The sequence below is a fragment of the Clavelina lepadiformis genome, chromosome 6 (genome assembly GCF_947623445.1).
Source record: "Clavelina lepadiformis chromosome 6, kaClaLepa1.1, whole genome shotgun sequence".
NCBI lineage: Eukaryota > Metazoa > Chordata > Ascidiacea > Aplousobranchia > Clavelinidae > Clavelina > Clavelina lepadiformis.
In genome coordinates, this window is record NC_135245.1 from 18202244 (window position 1) to 18218187 (window position 15944).

The following is a 15944-nucleotide window of genomic DNA, read 5'->3' on the forward strand; positions in this document are numbered from 1 at the left end:
TTTTTAATAACAGTAAACACATCGTCAGCTTTCTCATCTAAATATGTCTGACCGCGGTATAGTTGAATAAATCACTTACAAACCATTTTAATGAAATTAGCAACATCAAAATATCACCACATTGCATACGTTCATTTGTAATAAAATAAAATCGGGGCATTACAACATCAAAAAGAGGGAGTTTAAGTTTTATAAGATGTTTATTATGGCATGCCAATTGTCACGAATCTTCCTGAAGTAGCAGGTAAATACAACCCGCATGCAATTGCAACATTTATGGTATTGGTTATTGTTAGTAGCTATATGCAGTCGTTAAGCATTATAAATAATAGATTTATCATGATAACACGACTGGCAGCTTCTTGAACTACTGTGCTTAAAATATTAAGTATTTGAAGTAATATTTTAATACGATAAGCAAAATGAATAATGTGTGCACAAGAAACGACTATTTAGGCTGCTGAAAACGTTGTAGTAAGGTAAAGGTAACAGTACTATTGAATGGTAGCAGTCAACAACAGGTTATTGTACGGAAGAGCCTTATTTGTGTTGTAAGCAAACTACAACTGAAATACATAAGCCACGCAATATTCCATTGACATATTAATGTTGAAATGTCAAAGGAGTGCATAAACACTTTCCAACACTGCAGATGGATATTTTGAATAATGCCACTTTAAAATCACAAACACATTACACGCAAGACAGCAATACGGTGAGGTATAAAAACTGAAAACTGCCCGACTGGTTGTGCTTTAAAATATGCATTTTTCAAACCATGACAAATAAAATCAAACATAAGTTATGAATAAGTTTAGATTGGAAAATAAGGTAAGACATTGGAAATCAATCGGTATCGTCAAAGCGAGACTTGTAAATCATTTCCCTGTGCCCAGGGTTCAAGCACCATGCTATGTCTTTCTCAGTCGTGTTGGTTCTTATTTTAAAACGGTCTCTGTCCCGTGCATAACACTCCCAACCACCTCTTCGAGCCTGCCGATATGCGAAAGACCATGCCACCATCGGATGAATCTCAACTTTGTCACAGAAGCGAACCTGCAAAAAAACATGCAAGATTGAGCAAAGTTTCCAAGAAATTCTGAAACCATGACAGTCATAAATAGCCTCTACAACTGCCTTAATCCTTTCTTAGCCCAAGGCAGTACATGAAGCAATTACGACAAATGGGCTACCCAAACAAGGATAATTAATATAACAAACTTTAAATCTACGTCACGTACTAAGGTAATTAGTTAATTACACTTCATTATCCTCTGCTCAAGTGTTTATTAAACCACAGCATAGCTACGGAACAACTGACTTTTATGTGTATAGGATCGAAAAACAAACACAGCCAAGGACAAAAGAATAGGATATCACCTATCACACTAAGATAATGTATAATACCATGTATTATAGTATATCATATATATAATAAACACTCGATATGCAAAATTGTAATGTTCAGCTTTGGAGTCTGAAATCAAGAAAGCATAACCAACATTTTACACTATAACATGTCACCTCTGATACATTAACATTATATATTAGGTATGTAAGTAATAGTATGCAATATAATGTGACATCACAAATCAATTCACCTTAGTTGGAGCTTTATAGAATTCTGCAGCGTAGTTTTCGCTTTTTGAAGGTTCTCTATCAGCTGAGTGCTTTCGATCACAGTGATTTTGAAGAGAAGGCCCACAGCTCGGGTTTCTTATTATCGTATCAACTTGTGTGCACTCGAATTGTTGGCCACACCTTACAAAATAATCCCAAAGTTTTGCTGATTCACTGCAAGATGGTGTATTTGGCGTGCTTGAATCCACAGTTTCTTCACTTGTAGAAAACGAATTATATGATTCAGAGCTCCATAGACCACATCTCGATGATGAGGACAAAGATGTTTCGGAGCACGAATTTGTTGAAAATACGTCGTCATTATCTTGATCAGTTTCTTGCTCGTCTTCAGAATCTGGATCAGACCAACCCAAGATGAAAGAAATCTGAGAATTTTCACAATGTGGCCGACTCACAGTGTTTTCTGTTTCATCATCAGATTCTGAGCTATGGGATGTTAGTTCTGAGCTTCCATAACAACTATCTATGCTCGGTTCTTTTACACAGTCGGTAGAATTTAAACAAATGGGGGTAATGCTGTTTGTATTGGCAGAAGTATCACTGTCACTTAAACAATTACCGCCAGACTTGTCATCAGATGATGGTGCGCTATTGTGGGGATGGCGGCGTGAAAAATTGCGAAGGCAAGTCCATGAACCATGCCTTGATGTGATGCGATCCCACAGAGAGAAATCATCAGAATCAGTTCCTTCTTCAGAGACTGGGCAACCACTCTCATCATCTTGTTCAGAGCACGTATCTGAACCAAGATAATTTTTTGAGTTATTGTCATCCGATTCCAATTCATCGTCCGATGAAAGGTAATCCTCGTCGGTATCAGAGACAGAGGATGTGGATATGTCTGAATCTGCATCGGAGTCAGATTCAGATTCAGATTCATAGCCAAGCAAAGTAGCAACAACAGGATTTTTTCTTCTGTCAATAAATTCTGTGTTTGAAAATTCATCTCTTGACTTATCAATCCCATTAGAAGTTGAAAAAAAGGAATTATTAGTTTCAGTAAAATACACTTGTTCGTTATCTTCTGGTGTACGCTGGTCAGACTGTATTTGCAATTCTTTTAAGCAATCCGAGCTCATAATAGTTATTTCTTGTTCCTTTGAATCGTAATTCACAGCAAACATCTCACCACCCGAAGATGACTGAATTTTGGAGCAGCTTAAGTGGTTTGGCACATCAGAAGTAACACTAACAGCACTAGAACAACTTCCAGCACATGACACATGAAGACAAGCTAAGCATGCTTGGGGAGGTAGCATTTTACTCAGTGAAGGAAGAATGGTTTCCTTCGGTTGTTTCGCAAATATTTCTTGACTTATACTGCAGTCGTGAAAAAGTCCAGCAGTATCTAGATCACCAGGCAAAGAAGTGAAATTACCTGTCAACTTGCAGGGAGCTTTGCACAGTGACTTGACCATCAGGCTTCCCATTCCTACAAAGTCAGTAGGCACACGAGAGCACAGTTCTACTTTATCCTTGGAAGAAAAAGCAACTTTTTCTAGGTCTCGGTTGACCTGATTTGCAGATTGCAATAAATTACCAGTGAAATATTCGTCCAGCTGTTTTGTTGGTGGGTAAGAAAACCTAGACTGTTCAATTTCAACACCTCCTACACTATCCAATCTCTGAATAGGAAATCGCTTTGAAATTTCCTGATTCTTAGACATGTAAAGACAATCCTTGACTTGGGTTGTTTCTTTTTTTATTTCCAAATTTATATCCCACGACTTTGATGCAGTTAAGGTATTGGATCCTTTTCTTGATGGCGGCGTAAACTTTAATAATGTCTTTGTCGTGGCTGGTACAGAATACAACCAATCGAGAATCTTTGACTTTGCAGGTTTTGCTTCAGACATTTCTTTAACCTTTCAAGTTATTTTTCAGTAGTAGAAACAGTCATATGATGATAGTGAGGCTTATGCAGCCATGTTGTGTTCACAAGCTTCCAAAGGTTCTTTTTAATTAAGTGGGTTTGGGGCAAACTTGGTCTCGCAGGAAGTGATTGAGGAGAATCAGGTAAGTTGTACACAGCCGAGTCTCTCGCAATGCAAAAGCTTAAAATGATGATGGAATAGACAAAAGCACAAAAACCAGCTTCTTGAGAATAAACGTTTTCTGCAACAATAAATATAACATAAATATAAAGATAGGGTTTAATGCAAATATATATACAGTTAAAGTCTATATCATAGCATAGTATACATGTAATTAATATAACTATGTCACAAAAATCAAACAAATTCTTTACTAGGCCTATTGTATAAAATAAAAATCAAGTAAAGTAAACAATGACTGAAAAGGCAAAAATATGTTACCCCTGCTATGAAAGTTACTGACATAGCTGACTTATCAGTACCAATGAATATTAGTGATCGACTGATTATTTATCCGCCACCAGCACTGATACTTTGCATTTTGAAGCATATCGGTATCAGCATTTTTTAATCTAGTGTCTGATATCAGATCAATTTAATTAAACCAGTTAATCTGGCTTGTTCTAGAAACGGTGCTTCCCTGTCTCTGGTGCTATCTGTCTAGATCAGGGGTGTCAAACTCAATCGAACCAGGGGCCAAAAGTCAAAACTTATTTAACGCCGCGGGCCGTAAGGATAAAACTTGATTGAACGTTTCGTGACAGGAGTACATGAATTGGAACAGGCAGCGAAACAACACCAAATTTTTTTGATGTTTTTGACGATTTTTGACTGGGCTATTTTTGATTATTTTTCTCTTACGTCATTATGTTTCATTCATCTCCTTGCAAAAGCATTAAAGAATTAACAAACAATAAAGAAAAAAGCAGCCCATATTGCAAGCGTTAGAATAAATCGATTTATTCTATCGTATGGTGGGGCAACTGCTGTGCTGCTGTATTGTGCGATTTGTAATATTCTTGTTTCTTGCTTGAAAAAAGTAAGTTATACTGTACAATGATCTCGCGGGCCGGAAATAGTTCAATGTATAAAATAACATTGCGGGCCAAGTTTTATTGTAAAGCGGGCCGGATGTGGCCCGCGGGCCGGGAGTTTGACACGTATGGTCTAGATAGTCAATCAGCAGTAAACTTTTTGCATGCACAGCTGTTTAACTTCCAAATTACATTATTTTCATTTGATGTTATGTGTTGATGGAGTAATACACAATACAAGCTGTCTGATAAGTATTTAAAAAAATTTTCAAAGAAAGTGATGCGTTTTGTATCAGTGGTTCAACATTTTGCGTTTAACTAGACTAAACTAGACTACAGATTAATTTCAGCTTCAAGTATCAATTTTAGTCTTCTTTGACTACTAATATAATACTAAAAAAAATACTCTTTAACTACTTTTAACTTGTGTTGGCTGGCTGGTACTACAATGGAAAAACAAATTACCAAAACTACCCTTTGCTGAAAGAAAACTACACAGTTCACATGAAACGATTCCTATTTCCAAATGTACACTTACAGTAAGAGTTTAACTAAATTTCAAATGTTCCAGGCCTTTTAACTAAATTATCCCTGTTTAAACATTTAGGATTTAGTTCTTTACGGAAAGACCAGTTAATCGCCTACATTGTCAGATTGGAGTCTAACCTAGCCTAGATTTTAACTAACAAAATTAAAATATTTAAAAAAAAAACTTACCGAAATTGAACATTAAAGAGGATTCTTCACTACTTGACAAGATATTCGTCATATTTTCACGTCAAAATAACATCGAACACATAGATGATATAATTCTTTGGTAACTTGCTTTCGTTTCGTTTGACAAAAAATTGGGTATGAGGCGGAACATATTGACGTTCGATACTTACGTTGGCGTTGACGTAACAGCGTTTCCAACTTTAATTTTATTTATATTTTATCAAGTGACGATTGTTTGTATTTTTAGATTAGTTTCCCAAAATTTAGCAAATGTTTTGGCCTGCTAGCTTCTTTACAACATAGTTAAAACAATAAAAAATTAAAAAAAATTAATTTTACACATTAAAAAATACGTTTTGGTATTTTATTACTTGGGTGTATATTTAAAATTTTTGATTGAAATCACGGGACAAAATTACTCCGCTCTCGGCACAAGATGAGTCAGTCACGTGACTTTGTTCTTCTTAATATGACGTCACCAGTTGCGTCACTTTGGTGACTATTATTGCATCATCCTTTCAAATATGGCTCGTGCGTTGTGTGACAAGCTCTATAAACAGGGTACGTGCAGTTATGTAATCATTGTTTTAAATTGCCGAAATCAAGTGAGTAGTGAGCTATGGCACTTACACATTGCATTGTGATATCACACCTTAAAATTGTTCCATCACCATAAATATGCTTTGTTGAGTGAACGCGTGGGAAAATTGTCCACAACTGACAACAAATTACTTTTCCAGAGCCAATCAACTAGAATTTTCTACGAACATCACTAAAATAAAGGCTTTAAAAGTTTTACCTACGTCAACTAGGCTGCGGAACTCAATCGTTTTCGTGAGTGTTGCGCAAAATCAGTTTTACGCCACCGAACGTTATAAAGCCGAAAATAAAGGCGCAGTTTCTTAATACTGAATGACAAAATGTGTTTACAATGTAGTTGCGTCACACACCATGAAGATCGCCTACACAGTTTTCAGGTCCCTTGCTGAAAATTTATCGAACTCAGTACCAATATCCAAACCCCTTCAGGGAAATTTAGGATGACAAAAGCGCTGCGCGCAAAGTCCCCACAAGCTCATATCAAGCCGCTCAAGTAAAAAATAAAACCCCGTTTATTTAGAAATTTGAAACGCGAGATATCTTACGCAATAGGATTAATATTACTGTTACTAATCATTCCACTTTCTGGAAACAATTGCGTTTTATCGGTTTCGGTTCTATGTTTTCCCTGAAATTGATTTTATGATGTCCAGTGTTTAGCAAAAATGCAAAATATTCCACTTTCAGTTTCAGAAGATCAACAATAAATTTGTAGATTTGCATAAGTTTGTTTAAATAAATTTGGAATATTTTGTATAAGCTCAGTGTACGTGGCTGGGAACATGTAGAAGCGTACAGTTACTTTATTGGTGACTGTAGACTTCAGATGTGTAAACATTGCTCTCAGCCAGTATGACTATAACTTAGTTGCCTTTGTTTGGTAAATATTTAACTTTGTTATAAATTTGCTTTTACAGCCAAATAAAATAAGCTTGTGGCCCATAATGATGTACCATGCGATCCAAGACAAGTTTGTCTGTTGACAGGCTAACGTTTCCTAAACTGCGACCAACACACCCTGTGGTAAACAACTTTGTTATGTCTGGGCTGCAAATCACGAAATACAGGTTGGTTGTCAACAAACTGCTTGACAGTTGTTTTGGTTTGTCACAGTGGGAAACCATTTCTCCTCGGGCAAAAGCGAAGTCAACAAGTGACGAAGTTACAAGTCTTTTTCCGTAAGTTCGAACAAAAATCGATGAAGCAATTTTAGTTTCGTATAAGCCTACTACAGGTCACAGTTGCTCGAACATAAGCGCGTTTTGGTTTGAATCTGAATGGAAGAAACACTGCGTTGTTATGTGCTACTCGCAATTTAAAATGACTCGCCAGTTCGGCACAATGACCGTGTTTACCTATTGTTCAGGATTCCACAGTAGGGGTAAAATTCCACTGTTGTATGTAAATGAACATTGTCTCGATTCTTTTGTGAGTTAATCCTATTATGTGATATCCAAGCAATGGTAAACAGTAAGCTAACAAAGCGACGTACCTCAGTCCACCACGACACGGGTAGCACCTGTACATCACAGTCGTTAAACATTAGCCACTGCCTGCTGCTAGTAATTATAATAAGTGAGTGAAGAGATGAACGAGTAACACGTTAACTGAAAGCATTTTATTTCCAACAACTCGAGTTCCAGCACAACATACGGATAATTTTTGTCAGGGACGCGTATTTTCTTTTTTATCATAGGGTAGGCGTAATATTAACACTCAAATGTCGTCTTTAAAATCTCACGTGATTACGTCACATGTGCCCCTTAAAAGACACATAAATAAAATCACATGAACGCGGCCTATGACTACGAAAGAACATTAAGCAAGTATAAAGGAAAAATAAGAAAGAACGGCCACTGTAGAATATGAGAGCAGGCAGAATGATTCACACTCAGTAAAGCATTGATGTAGCAATGCGATGGCAACAACGCAAAACTATTGACGACCAAATCTCTTCTCACTCTTGCGCGACACCGTGTGCAAGATGGTTCGCTACCTTTCACCGCTGGCAGCGCTAACAACCTGTTCGGTGCCAATTGACCGAGTTATTATTTGAAGTCCGTGAAATATGGCATCATAAGAATTGTACGATGCCATCATCTTCACTTGTTTATATCAATAAACCTGGTGTCCATGATAAGGAAATATCTTCGAGGCAAAGGTCTCGGCGCGGGAGACAAAACGCTGAAGACCTGAACACAGAACATCAGCTGGAAATTATGTAAATAATTGACACCACAGCACACTAACTACAAAACTCTGGCCCAAAAAATTAAGCAACTGTGAGATAAAAATCACAAAAAATCGGAAAATATTGCATTAAATGTAAACTTTACGGAAGAAATAGAAACAAACCTGGTTGTCAACGTCAACATTGGTAACAACAACAAATCCGGCAACGTTAGTTTCAATAAGATTTTCATCCAACGATTCAGCCATACTTAAACTTAAGATGTGATGAACTAAGTCACGACCAGGCGTGACGGGAACCAACTTCGTGTGGGTGTCTTCTTGTTCCACCCCTGAGATAAGTTGTTTGCAGATATGCATCAAATACACATGATCATATACACATGGGATAATATACATACCTACTTTGTGTTAAAAAGCCTCAAATTATTTGCAGCTGAACAAATAACATATCATGACAACTTATGATTCAGAATTATCAAAATCCATTTAAAGATAACACGGTCCAGACACATCATCATAAAGCAATCAAATGCAGAAAGTTACCAAGTGGTAGACAGGAGTCCGGCAAAGAAGGAGCTCCAATTTTAAACAATTCTACATCTTGAAAGCTCACGTCAAATGCATGAGGAAAATAAATCTTCCGAGGCCCATAGAAATATTCCTTAATTTTAGAATCTCGGTAATCTCTTCTCACATCTCTTGGTCGTTCAACAACACCTTTATGAAGGAAGGAACGTTACGTTACGCAATACAAGCACTATTTGTATTAAGAAGCAGAGAACAACTTGTAACCAAACATACATAATAAACTGTGTTAACATCAACATAGCACCGGCATCTTTTGTTTTTCCATTTAATATTTTGCACGTAATCTACTTCATACTTCATTTACTCATATCAAAAACCACTACTTTGAAGTGAAATTCTAAGTCACCTGGAGATTTGGGTTGAAGAATGATGTTAACAAAGTCTGGTAGGTCCCTTTTCAAATCATTGTACAAGCGTTCGCTGTCAAGCACTATCACAACGTCCGCTTCAAATGACTGAGCTGCGTGGAGGAGACATTGATAGCCTTGGCCTTTGATCCATCCGCAAGTGTTGATAACGCAGCCGCTGTGCTTTATTAACCTTGGTAAATTGCTTGTAATTAGTGCGCTTTTATATAACTTGGTACATATTACGCATAAATTGGGTTAAGTGTAATGCAAGTGACCGCCTGCTAATTACATTTTTGCACTATAATAAATGTATGATACATAAATAAAGACAGGGGTGGTCAGTAACATGGAAGTTCTACTCAGCCTACCATTTTAGCTATGTACTGATGTACTCGAGCTGTTTTTAGCTCAAGATTCCTGTTAAGCTTGATGACATGAAAAGTGCAAGTACCTGTTGTAGTCACATTTTGCATTGAAAACGTCGGCAAGTCGGGATATCAACGTTTCATACAATTTTATATTACCATTAGGTGAGGTATGCCCAAAATGGTAAACCAGGGGAACCTGGAAACAAAATGTTTTCAAAGAGTTATTTATAACACTGATAAATTTTGCACTTTAAAGTGGAGTGCTACGATTAAATACATGCACATTTTTACAATCACGCAGAGACATCAGAAACTCAAAAATAAAATCGGTACAGCAATTAGTTTTAGGTACATCATACTTTCAATTCAAAACCATCCACAGGATCAGCCGGTCGTTCAACAGTCAGAGCTCCAACAGTACCAGGAATTGAAACTCCTCCTTGGCCCACGTCAAGATCAAGGAGGGTGGTCTTCCTCCCCATACGAACAGAGTAATTTAACAAGATCCTGAAATATTCCCAAAATTGGGGACTTAAGTTTATTTTTTACTTAAGTAAAATTATCACTAAAAGTATCGTAATTAGACAAGTCGTTTATTTTTATATCAAACTATTATTCAAGTCAGTGGTTCCCAAAGGCAATTCAACGAGCTTAAGACTCTGAAAAGAGTTGCCAAGGGTTTTGAGTGATAGATGTAAATAATGGAGGAACTATGTGCAAGTGAAAATTATTATATCTAAATTATCTAGCTTTGCACTGGTTCCATTACAACTCACTAAATTCATTCACGTCACAATATAGCAAACAGTTATTAATACATAGTTTGATTCTTTGCTATAAATTTCATTGTGTGTTCTGACAGGTTTCTTGGAAGGTTGAATAGTCTTAATAAGTTCTGCAGTCGGAAAAGTTAGGGAACCACTGATATAAGAGAATGGGGACAAAGATTTCACTTTTTACCTACATACTGTCGATTTTCCCACATCTTGTGGTCCAACTACCATTATCCTGGGACCCCGTATGTCCTCTTGATCAGCAGTCTTACGCATCTGCTCACAAGCGGCGTGCGTGTTCAAGTATATTATCATGGGCGTATCCTGAATTGAAGACATAAGCACCACAATGACAGCATGATTATTGTTTTCATTCCAGGGTTTGAAAACGGGATGTCAGTTACCCGACAAAGGTAATAAAAGACTGTTAACATCAATTGACTACGTAGCTTCCAAACAATTCTTTGTTTACGATAACATTAACAATTTCACTTAAATTGTATTCAACTACCTTTGACACATATGCCGCTTCATTTTTTCCAGTGAGACGAATCGAACAACCAAACCAAGTAAACACAGCAATCTTGGCACCAGATTCAAAAATGTAAGACCTGTTATCCAAAAAGGTTAGTACTGTACAGTGTCAGCAGCTGTATATTGTAAGATCAACAAATACATTGTAATCTAGAAAAAATATTCTTTAATATTGAATATATACAAATAATACAATAGTGTTTCACAATTAATGTATATTAATAGTTTAGATTATACACATGTTTCACATGTAATGATATGAAATATAATATCATCTGCATGTACATTGCAAGTAACATAGAGATTTTATAACAACTACATGGATTATAATTCGACAATCCACTTCCAATATATACCAAATGATGTAACCTACCGTGAATGGACAAGCTCTGTTCCAAAGAGCTCAGCACTGCCATCTAGCAGAACAAGTTTAACCCTTTGATTTGTTTCAACTTCAAACCTTAGCTCATTGTCTTTTGCAAGTTTGAAGTCTTTGACCACAGAATGGTCGATACCTTTTTCATCAGCTTTTGTGACACTCATATCTATTGTCAGGTCAGATAATAAACTTCTCCTAGCCTACCAAATTTAACACGGACACAAGTTTAATGTCAAGACATTTGTCAGAGAACTTTGCAACAAATAAACCACATGTTGGTACAAGAAACCACTGCTTGCATTAAAAATGATAGCACACAAGTGAAGTAGTTAAAAGATTGTACGCATGCTTCATGGAATAAAGTCATTACATAGAAACTAAGACAAAATGTCTATGCAGATAAAAGCAGTATATTTTCATGATATCAAATACACAGAAATCATACAAAATTGGCAGAAATATCACTGAAAACCACTGTTGAACACATTGAAGATTCAACAAAATTTAAATTGTTCAAATTACTTTCCCAATTAATATCAGAAATTACTTGTGCTATTAATAAGCTGAATGGTTTTCAAGTCAGTAGAATGCTGCCTTGTTTGCAGAACTGCTACTAACGAAGTTAAAATATTTAGTTATTATAATATTCATTTATTTATTCCATTCTCGGCATGAGGAAAGACATCTTATGGGTAGATAGGAGCAGGGAGAGATTATGACTGTGTGGCTAGAGGATTCTTCAAAATGATGATAACCGAATCACCGCGGAGAAACATCTTGCTGATGAAACGATCTCGATTAACTGGTTGTTGCTTCTTCTTGCCCTTGCCGGACTTTGGCGTCTCGGTCCACATCTCCTTGATGTTTTCAAGCACCATGTTGCAGTGACGATCGAACGCTTTTACTCTAGCCAGAAGCTTACGATTGTTACGGCAGTTTATCAAAATCTGAGTGTTGTTCTTAACAGAATCTGTCAACACTGACAATGGACCGGTTTGAAACTCTTCCTTTTCCATCGCTTCCAGTTCATCGTAACTCATCTCACTCTTTGGTTTTGAAGCCATTCTGATATTTAAACTGATAACTCAGCTAATAAAATTCCTAAAAGCAAAATATTATAAGGATTTACAATATTTATTCTATTAAATCAGCATTTAGAATGCTACCAAAGGTTTTGCAGTGCACTTGCACAAGATATATTTTTCATGCGTTAGTGTGCAAGAAACTCTACTTCATTTCTTTTGCTTAGATAGCTTACCAGCATTACACTTTTTGCACAAATCATCGAAAACTCAAGTCAAGCTTAAAAACAATGTTTTTACGAGGTGAGTGAGTACGAAGTAATGAAACTCAAAACAATCTATATGTAAAAACTGTAAAATTTGTATTATAATTAATGCAGCACTGTGAACAGTCGCTTTGCATGATTGAACAATTATAGGTCTAATGGGCATTCTAAGTGAGTGAGTGAGTGAGTGACTCAAGATCTTTGGCGTGACCTACAGTCAAGCGGTGTAAAATCATTTCGACCTTGGTATCGCATGCAGCAAATCAAGTCTTGGCGCAACCGCACGTAACTGGGACATACGCTGTAGCCTAGCCCTGATGCGTAGTCAGCTACCACTACACGATGGACAGACCAAAAAACGAAAATGTTTCACATAGGGTCGAGTAGCCAGTGTACGATAAAACACTCTATTTTGCCGATTCAAACCCAAATAAAACAAGTTATACCCAATGTACAACAAAAAAATTTATACCGTCACATGAAAAATTTCATCCTGCATAACATACTTTATACAAACAAACTGCATCATTCAGTCGCAAAATTTTCAAGTAATTGTAACTTCGTTGAAGTGTACTCAGTTTTTCCTAGAATGGACCCAGTAAATGAAACTTCTGCCAGTGTACGAAAACCAAATTTTTCAGTTTCACTTGTATTTGTGCTGAGTTTGCCATTTTCTGATTGGTGGGTTTTTTAAACATAGACATCAGATGTTTTCAGTATTACATTTTTGGACGATTTTTTAATTGTACATTCAGCCTTAATCTGCAAAACTTTTCTTCAAACATCACCAGAAAATATCAGATACACTTGACACATTATTTCTGTCATGTAGTGGTTGAAGACTTGGTCTACGACGCATAGCAAACGTGAAAACGATCAGTATGGCGGGAAGTTACTTTAAATATATACTAAGATACTAATATCTTTAAATTTAACATCTTTAAATATATACTAAGATAAGACATATATAAGATACTTTAAATAATCCAAACAAAATAATCGTGTCTAAGCTAAGTTCAATTAGTACTGTTACTATGGTACTGATAATAATGCATTTTTCCATAGTCGATCTTTTTCGTACACTGGCTCCGCCACAAAATTCAGACCCAAGCAGAGAAAAGTTATTTAAACAATCTACAGATAAGATAACTCCGCAAAAAAAGAAACAGAGCAGAAATTAATGCACAAGTGTGTAAAAAAGAGCTGTCTAACTCGTTTCTTTCGTGAAATATTACAGCTTTTGTGCTGAACATTGAATTTCTTTTTATGCTTGAAAATGAGGTTTTACCAAGGTGGGTGAGTTTGAAGTAATGAAACTTAAAACGTATTTTACGGAAGGATTTATTTAGTATACAGTTAGAAAATGAATCTTGTTTACTACTTGCAAAAACTCCATTGAACCAAAAATTAGGTCTAGTATACAAGTACAAAACCACAGGATGCCTTTGTATAGTAGACCCCGCTACTCAAATTGTGACGTGATCTGGTTGTGCAGTTGTATACTAAACTTCAAAAATTAATATTAAGATAGCAATTGTTTGGTAAAATTCGGACACTGGGTACTTTTGTAGACTGGCTATCCGACCCTATTTTATGCAGGATGAAATCCTGTATGTGATAGTATAAATTTTGTTGTTGTACGTTGAGTATAACTTGTTATATTTGGGCTTGACTCAGCAATATTCAGTGATTTTTCGTACACTGGTTGGCTACTCGACCATACTTTTCATTCTGTAATATTGTGATATTATTAGTATTACGCTGACGTGGCGGAAATATCTTAATGGCACACTTAGGCTATCCGGCGCACTGATAGCAAGCTTTCCAGTAGGGTGGAAGACTACCGTATATATGTATACGGTACGGCAGTACGGGTACAGCGAAATGGTAGCTTATTTTCTATTTGGGCGGTAGGCCATGGAAAAGTGTTGTTTAAACTGTTATATCATAATTTTTTGGAAACTAATGCCTTTCAGCCTATCTACACTGTAAAAAATCTTTTCTAATTATAAGTCAGTGAGACAATTGAGACTAACTAGCCTATAAGCCATACTTTTCGTTGGAAGACTAACTATTAGTCTCAATTGTCTCACTGACTTATAATTAGAAAAGATTTTTTACAGTGTACTAATTACCAAGTCCTTAGGTCTTTAATTTTAACTCCTGCTCCATACTCGGTTTTGATGAAACATTCAAACTCCGTCTCCGTCATCAACTCTGTCTATTTTGTCCCTCCAACTCAGCGGCTTGAACGCACGCGCAACGCTTTTAAGCCGCTACTAATTGCAAATGTTACAAAGAACGTGCACTCATATCGTTTTAGCCTAAGCGAATTAAATAATGATTCACATTATTGCAATAATAACAAAACATCATAAATAACCCAAAATAATAACAACAACCTAATATTAACTGCAACGGTAAGGTAGCGCCCTGGTTGTCATTACAATTTACAACTCTAATTGTTAAGATGAACGATATGATAAGTTACTTCCAAAAATCAATTTATAAATCCACGGCTGCTAACAACCTTTGGGTGTGAGTTTGCCACATCTCTTTGGCTGCTACTAGCTAGGACCATCCCCTTCTACAATATAACCAACAACTTACTGGCAAAAGGAATATGAGCTTTTAAATAGTATAACTCGGGAAAAGTTAAAACAGCTTTGTTGTACCAAATAATTGCAAGAATTATTACAAATGCAGCATACTACATATTTTTATTAAATAAGAACATGTTTCGGATCTAACACTGGTCCTTCCTCATGGTATAAACGATGTGTAATATATAAATGTCAAAGTTTTAAATAGCAGCTTAAATTTCTCTATCGATCCTATATTCTGAACTAAAGTTCGACTGGCTGAATTTAGGTTGACCTCTTTGGGTTGACGTACATTTGTAATTTGCAATTATGGTAAAGCCTTTTACTTACCATTCAGAACACGAAAGACAGGGTTTTTCTTTAGAATGGTGGGAAATCACTTCAAAATCACTCGATTCGAGCATATCCTTATTCTCTGTCGTAATCAGAAAAATTTTGGGATGCTGTGGCTAATGACAATATCAACCTTTCATACTTAAATTTCCACACCTTTTTTGCAGACTAAAATAACTAAAAGAATCAAGGCAACTAAAATGGTGGCCACCGTTTTTGTTCAAAAACGTTTACCGGAGTATTCGTCTTTGCGTATCTATTGGCCTTATGAAGCCAATACTTAGCCTATTAACTTATACACGCAAGCTTCCTAAGCTCCACAAGAATATTCTAATGATAATTATACATTGGCCGACAGAAACAAATTTAGATTTAGCCCTATTTTCACTAGGTGTGGCTTCTCCTGCACACAGTCACAGCAAAACGTGGCGTACAGTTGCATTGTTTGCTGTAGAAACTTGAAATTTGGTGACTTTTCATAAAAAATGTTCAGCTATCTGTCCATGTTTGTTTGATAAAGTTGGATTTTGTAATTTTTGAGATATTGTCATATTTTCATAATTTTGCTCTCTCTCCGCACTGAAGCGTATCGTTTTCGTTTACTCATTTACGCACCACTACCTCGACTAAATATTCTCTTGTGTTCTCTTCTCGCGATCAGCTGGTTTT

General features: G+C 36.2%; 3 protein-coding genes across 3 annotated transcripts; all 3 read right to left on the reverse strand.

The window, feature by feature from the left end:
* Positions 1–71: 71 nt before the first annotated feature.
* Positions 72–5415, reverse strand: LOC143463223 (uncharacterized). The gene is made up of 3 exons (XM_076961647.1): positions 5267–5415; positions 1602–3756; positions 72–1056 (listed from the first exon to the last, which is right to left on the reverse strand). Exons 2-3 carry the CDS (start codon positions 3495–3497, stop codon positions 847–849), a joined length of 2106 nt encoding a protein of 701 aa, XP_076817762.1. The 5' UTR covers positions 3498–3756; positions 5267–5415; the 3' UTR covers positions 72–846.
* Positions 5416–7469: 2054 nt separating this feature from the next.
* LOC143463239 (polyribonucleotide 5'-hydroxyl-kinase Clp1-like) lies at positions 7470–11233 on the reverse strand. The gene is made up of 9 exons (XM_076961668.1): positions 11046–11233; positions 10650–10749; positions 10326–10462; positions 9725–9872; positions 9449–9561; positions 8994–9187; positions 8603–8776; positions 8222–8388; positions 7470–8058 (listed from the first exon to the last, which is right to left on the reverse strand). The coding sequence occupies exons 1-9, from the start codon at positions 11213–11215 to the stop codon at positions 7969–7971; spliced, it is 1293 nt and encodes a 430-aa protein (XP_076817783.1). The 5' UTR covers positions 11216–11233; the 3' UTR covers positions 7470–7968.
* Positions 11234–11251: 18 nt separating this feature from the next.
* On the reverse strand, positions 11252–12170 carry LOC143463276 (small nuclear ribonucleoprotein Sm D2-like). Its single transcript, XM_076961718.1, has one exon. The coding sequence runs from the start codon at positions 12113–12115 to the stop codon at positions 11765–11767; it is 351 nt and encodes a 116-aa protein (XP_076817833.1). The 5' UTR covers positions 12116–12170; the 3' UTR covers positions 11252–11764.
* Between the last annotated feature and the right edge of the window lie 3774 nt (positions 12171–15944).